General features: G+C 44.7%; 1 protein-coding gene and 1 long non-coding RNA gene across 5 annotated transcripts in view; one reads left to right on the forward strand and one right to left on the reverse strand.

The window, feature by feature from the left end:
• The window catches only part of LOC109302918, a 44085-nt gene extending 43119 nt beyond the window's left edge, over positions 1–966 (forward strand). For all 3 annotated transcript variants that reach the window (XR_002098962.1, XR_002098960.1, XR_002098961.1), the window contains one exon: positions 633–966. This is a non-coding gene — a long non-coding RNA (uncharacterized LOC109302918). The remainder of the gene's footprint in view (positions 1–632) is intronic.
• Positions 1–3529, reverse strand: part of CRYL1 (crystallin lambda 1) — a 120777-nt gene extending 117248 nt beyond the window's left edge. Inside the window, exons 1-2 of one of the 2 annotated variants that reach the window (XM_019524868.1) lie at positions 3423–3529; positions 619–726 (exon numbers count right to left, since the gene is read on the reverse strand). In XM_019524868.1, the coding sequence (XP_019380413.1) occupies positions 619–726; positions 3423–3472 (158 nt within the window). In that variant the 5' untranslated portion in view covers positions 3473–3529. Of the gene's footprint in view, positions 1–618; positions 727–2854; positions 2873–3422 lie in introns of those variants that run through there. The other variant, XM_019524869.1, reaches the window with a different exon arrangement.
• Between the last annotated feature and the right edge of the window lie 3210 nt (positions 3530–6739).

The following is a 6739-nucleotide window of genomic DNA, read 5'->3' on the forward strand; positions in this document are numbered from 1 at the left end:
CGTATGTGTGTGTAAAGTTTTAATTATGCCTCCACTGGTATAAAGACTAAATTATGACTAGCCTCTTTAAAACGTCTTTCTTGAGCTTTTAAAATTTTCATCATAACCAGCCAGTAAATTACATCATTAGTAAGAATTCCTGTCTCACTAGTTAGCACTTCTAGACTTTTAATAAATAGACGGAACACTGATCCTTGCAAGTAACTGCTGAGAAACTGCCTGGTTAACATCTGTCCATAGTGAAAATTGGGTATTTACACTTTGCGGCCTTTCCATTCAAAAGCCTCAATGTTGATGTTGTCACCTTACCTTTGTACCAAGTTCTCCACTGTACTTCTTTTTTTTAATTATGAATTTGCTACATGTATAGCTGGACAGTGACTGAAGTTTTCAACAGGAGACTGAACTTAAGTTTCTAAACCTTTTTTAAGGACGAAAAGGCATTTTTTCCAAAAGCACCTAGTGACTTTACACTTCAGAAAATCCCAAACATAGAAGCCTAAAAAGTGAGGTTCACTTCAGCCAGTTCTTTAAAAATATTCTCACAGATTGAGAAAGTGAATGTAAGATCTGTTATGATGCCAGTTTATCACAAGTCAAAGAAGTCAGGTGACCTACCTAATGTTTTCCAGGGCACTCGTTATCTGCTGTTGCACAATATCGTACAGTATCACTTTGAAGCCTCCTGAAGCAAACACCATCGCCCAGCTGCGGCCAATAAGTCCGCTAAAAAGGAAATAAAATAAGTTTATTTGTATAATGGCAAAGTTCACTTCTGGACCATCAGATGATTTGATTTCAGTGGGAAAAGTCAACACTTATTTGGAAAAAGGGTATGTTAAAGTAAAGGAAAAATGTTGATATGCCACCATAAGCGGCCATAAGATAAACTATCAGGAATGAACACATCTTTGTAAATGGTTAACTGTTGCTGCACAGATAATAAAGGAAGATTTGTTGTTTTTTAATTTTGGGCTGTGGCTGGGGTGTGAAGGGAGAGTGGAAAAATTGTTGGCAATTTAAAAAATTTAAGGTAGGCTCTAAAGAATGTAATAAGTCATTAAAAACATAGGCTTCAGTTCTGAGATGCACCTCCTAAGTAGTGTGTGGTACTGCATGGGGAGGAGCAAAGTTAGGATTTAACTACAGTCTGGGTCCACCATCAGGCACTAGTTAAAGCAGTTTATTAACACACAGTCCTCAAGCATCTCCCATGCCAGAGACTATGCAGGATTTATTCATCAACAGTTTTTTGGCAAGCTGCATGTTGCAAGCTATGACACAACAGTGCAGAAGATAGGAGAAAACCACAATAAAAACAGCTCATATTTCTATAGTACCTTCTCTCCCAGGACCTCGGAGTGATGCAGAGACACTAATGAAATACATTTCACAATACATATTAATCTCCTTGGCAAAAGGAAAACCTGAAGTTTAAAATGGTAAGGTTAAGCAACTTGACCAAGATTACATAGGATGTCCATGATAAAATCCAAGGAGCCTCACCTCCAGTTATGTGCTTTTAAATTATCCCACTTGTTTCATCTCCTTGTCAAACGATTAACTATTCTCCTATTTTCTTTTAAGGTGCATAAGTGCCATAGCTTTGTATGTTTCAGTCTAGGAGACTACATGATCAATACAGAAAGAAAACACTGGGAATAAAAGTGAGAACAGGCAATAGGCCAAAGAGAAGAGGAAGGGAAGGGAAAAAATACAAAACAGGAAAGAGATATTGCTCCAACCTTGAGTTAAAAACTAGAATAGGAAGTTTTTTCAAGGAATCAGTGGAATTGGAACAAAAATAGAGTGCAATTTCATGATTCATGTTACAGAGTAAGCTCTTCCCTCCTCTCCTCGCTCTGAAGAACTAGACGTGATACTGTTAAGAGAAGGCAGAAATAAACACGGGTCTCACCACAGGCAGATTACCAAACACATGCAGATAATGTATCAGACGCATGGCCAAGCTTTGTACTTTTGTAGCCATGGTGCCCTCTCTAATTAGTGACCCCTATTTTAAGCGTTTCTTAAACCAGATGCAGTTAAGAAAGTGACACTTTGTCATAAAGACTCTCCCAGAAAGTCTGAATAGTTTTGGGGGCGGGAATTTTGGGGGGATAGGTGGGACTATGCACACTTTTTGCTATATACCACCTTAAAGAAATGCAAGGTATTTGAATATGCTCTTTTTGAATTGAGATGGGTTTCCCTGTCAATATGAAAAGTTTACTTTCAGAAGACAGTAGAAAAAATAATTCAAATGGCAAGTTTCTGGTTCATAACTCCTTTGCATTACAATACTTTCAATATAATGAGAAATAAATATAGCACATAGTTCTGAAAATAGGTTCCCCCTCCTTTTTTAAAAATCAAGTTTACAGTAGGCAGTCAGGCTAACTGTGTACTTTTTTTTTTACTGTCTCCATTTCATGCACTGGATAGCACACTTCAAGGAAAGTCTAGTGAAATGTCAACACACTGCTCCAGAGACACAAGAGTTTAGCCTTCATTTCAGGTATCTGGGCTGTGCCACACACCCTTACAACATTCCCACTTTGTTGTAAGCCTCCCTGTACACTTTGCATAGCATACACACAGGAAAATCTTCAGCTTGCCAAATGGCAAATACTGGGGAACTGAGTGCCACCAGTAACTGCTAGCTTTGCCACTGTCACAACAGCATAAAAAAAATGCCTGAAGACCTCTGATGGTCTCTCAGGAGGCACACGGCAGAGGACCGTAACAGTTGTGCCTTCACCACTCCTACTCCAAGCCACTGATGGTCAGAAAATAACTGTAGGAAAAAACAAACAACAAATACCTCATACTTTATGAAAAGTTTCAGCTTTACCTTCAAAAACACAACAAAATGCAACCCAGAAATGCTACACATTTGCACCTTGTTCCTGGCAATCACACTTCTAAGTTCCCCTGTGCGCTTTGGGGACATCACTGCTCTGGCTTTTCACTCCCTCTTAGCACAGATCTGTTTCACAACCAGCGACCACCCAAGACAACGAGGACCCACTCCCATACCCATGCAGCGGCTTGCTAAAAGTAAAAGCCATGCTGGGCTGCACAAAGGAAGGGGATCCAAAGACCCATGGCAAGTCAGGCAGGTTACAAGCAAGCAGAAGGGCTGGCAGCTGCAGAGTCATTTCAAGCTTGAGATTTGCAGCTGGCTTTTCCCGCAGTGACTTGGGCTGCGGTGGGATAGCTCGTGCCTGCACCCGGCGTTGGCAGCGGCGCCGCCTGGTAGGGACCCGCCGTACAGCTCCCGTGGCCGGTCCACCCGGAGCACCCGCGCTCAGCGCCTCGCCCTGCCTGTGACAGCCGGGACGCCCCGCAGCCGGCCGGGCGGCGCAGAGCAGGAAGCCGCTTGTCCCCGGACCCTCCGCACTAGGCAGTACTGGGGTTACCTGCCCACAATGACAGCCCGGCCGGCCGGCCCGTCCCGCGGGGGGTCCATGGCATGAGCCCAGCCCGGCCCGTCCCGTCCCGCAGCCTCCGCCTAGCCGGGATCCTCACTCCCCACGCCCCGCCGCGGGGCTGTCACAGCCGCGCTCATTGGCTCCCGCTACACGCGTTCCTATTGGCTGCCTCGAATCAGCTGCGCCTATGGAGCGCCGGGGCTCAGGGCGTCTTTGGCCTGACTGAATGAAAGAGGCGCGGGCGGGCGCAACAACCAAGCCCGGCTGCCAGGGCGGAGACGCGCCGAGCTGCGTGCGGAAGGGCAACGCACGTACACTCGCTCCCGCCCGGTGCTCTGCTGTCTCCTGCAGCAAGGGAGCAGGCAACCATAAAGCCACCGAGCTCCTTCGCTCGCACTTGCGGGCCCATGTTAGCAGCAGGCGGGATGGGGCTGGCCCTGCCCAGGGCTCCCGGTGGTGGGGGGCTGTTGTGTGCGGCCCTGCCTGCTGCTCCCCCGGCATCCAGGGCTGAGTGGTGCCTGCCGTCGGGCCCTGAGCTCTTCCCAGGAGCTGGGCCTGAGGCTTAGGCTACTGTTCCACAAAGCAACAGAGATTGAATCGTGCTTAGTGTCTTCCCTACAGGAGGGGCAGCCTCCCCGCCCAGGCTATTGGCACGCAAGATCGGATGGAGGGTGTTAGGCCTGTTAGCGTCAAGTCCTGTTAGCGTAGCGTCCACAAAGGGGGCTGTCTCCTTACCAAAGTGTTACAGCACTCAATAAGTCATGTCTGAAAACACAACAAAAAGAGCCACTGCTTTACAGGCTCCAGGCATCCTTCCTTGGGCTCAAGGGCCCCCTCAGAAAACACCAGCTCTTAGTTTTTACTCAGTTTTTGATTATCAAAAAATAACTCAGATTGTTTCTGTTACAAAGACCTCAGATCCTCCAAAGGTTGCCATGAGGTGAGGAGATAAGTTTGATGTAAGGAGATAAGCTCAGGCTCAGGTTTGTCACTGCTTGGCTGATCCCCAACTCCCAGTGCCCCGCTTCGGGTTGCCAGCTCTGTCTGGATCTATTCCAGGAAGTTTCATCACATGATGTAATGACATGACTGATCTACTGTACTGTACTCAGGAAGGCAAATGTACATTACTGTTACATTTTAAAAACCCACTAGACTACTGTATACATTGGATTCTACATTTCATAGTTATTTTAATGAATGTCCTAGCATTTATCTCCCAGGTGACTCTCAGCAGTCTCCTGGAGATTTTATCTAATTCCTGGAGACACCTGGGAAATCACGGAGGGTTGGCAACCCTAGCTCCACTCTGCAAGGAGCTAAGCACAGCAACATACAAATTAGTTTTTGAAATGGGGTGCTACTCAATTCACAGTTGTGGAGGGGCACCTTGAGTCCAAGAAAGGATGAAAACCACTGTTGTAAGGCGTTGTCCTGCCCACCTTCTGCCAAAAATAAGACTGGCAGGTCCTTTGATCAGAAAGAAGCGCTGCCAACTGGCAAACCATCTTTCTAACTGAACCATTTGTCCTAAACCTGAATAGGGACATGCTTTGACAGCAGTTGCATAATAAAATCCACTTTCACAATTTATTCCACGTATTTGCATTGAGTGGAAGGCATTACTGGTTTAGAAAAATAGCTTCCACTAAAACACATTAAAAAGAATGGAAAGATGTTGACCCTAGGTTTTCTAAAAACTTATCTTTAAAAAATGCAACATTTGTGGCAAATCGGGCTTGACAATCTTTGTTTAATCTCTTTGACTGGCTTAGAAGTGTTCTTGCTGTTTCTATATTATTGTGCATTGACCCTATGCAGTTCCTACTTGTCTGCATTGTCTTGTAGTCTTATGTTCAATTTCCTAAAAAGAGGAAGAAAGGGTTAATATTTTAAAACGCCCACTTGCTATCAGTATTAGCATTATAGTTCAAAAGACACTGGCATTCTAAACTTTTTTGCACAAGTTAATATTCATTTAAAATATTGAAAATTGAAACCCAAATTAATGTGGTATCCTCTTTATACAGTCATATGAAAGTTTGTTGGGCCATTTCTAATTGTCCTAACAAAAAACATCTTCTAAGTTTGTTTCAGATATTACTCTGCTAAAGATTCATTAAGACCTGCATGGTTTCTGAACATTGCTTATTGTGACTTTATGATTACAGAAAGTAAATAACAAGCTATACAAAGTCTAAGCAGCAAGGACAGTCATTCTGGTGTCATTTTGATCATTTTTTAACCCAAATTAAAAATATTATGTAACATAACTAGATTCTGTGTTTCAGATGTCCACTGGGCTTGGGAGATGAAGTCTGAGAGGTAGCTCCACCATATCTAATGTACCCCATTGGTATAATGTTAAGATTTATCTTCTGAATATTAATATAAGGCATGTGGGATTAATTATAGAATCATAGAAAATTAGGGTTGCATGGGACCTCACAAGGTCATCTAGCCCAACCACCTGCTCAAAGCAGAACCATCCCCAACTAGATCATCCCAGCCAAAGCTTTGTCCAGCTGGCTCTTCAAAAGCTCCAAGGATGGAGATTGCACCACCTCTCTAGATAACCTCTTCCAGTGCTTAACTACTCTCCTAGTGAAAAAATTCTTCCTAATATGTAACCTAAACTTCCCTTGCTGCAACTTGAGACCATTGCTCCTTGTTCTGTTATCTGCCACCACTGAGAACAGTCCAGCTCTATCCTCTTTTGAACCCCCCTTCAGGTAGTTGGAGCCTGCTACTAAATCCCTCTCAGTTTTCTCTTCTCTAAATAAGACCAGTTCTCTCAGCCTGTCCTCATAAATCATGTCCCCCAGCCCCCTCACCATTTTTGTTGCCCTCTGCTGAACTCTCTCCAAGTTATCCACATCCTTTCTGTAGTGGAGGGCCCAAAACTGAACACAGTACTCTAGATGTGGCCTCACCAGTGCTGAATAGAGGAAAATAATCACTTTCCTGAACCTACTAGCAACACACCTACCTATGCAGCCTAGTATGCTATCAGCTTTCTTGGCAACAAGGGCACACTGCTGGCTTATATTCAACTAATTGTCCACTGTAACCCCTAGATTCTTTTCTGCCCAGCCAGCCAGCCCCAAGCCTGTACTGGTGCATGGGATTGTTCTGTCCTATGTGCAGGACTTTGCACTTCTCCTTGTTGAACCTGATGAGCATGGGCAACTGGTGCCTCCTGAGTCTGGGGGGGCACCAGATAGGCAATGGCAGAAGGGTCCTCCCAGTGGCCAATTGCCCAGCCAGCGGTGAAACTGGAAGCGCACTTCCACCAGCACTACCAG

The sequence above is a fragment of the Gavialis gangeticus genome, unplaced genomic scaffold (genome assembly GCF_001723915.1).
Source record: "Gavialis gangeticus isolate Ggan-Ray unplaced genomic scaffold, GavGan_comp1, whole genome shotgun sequence".
Lineage (NCBI taxonomy): Eukaryota > Metazoa > Chordata > Crocodylia > Gavialidae > Gavialis > Gavialis gangeticus.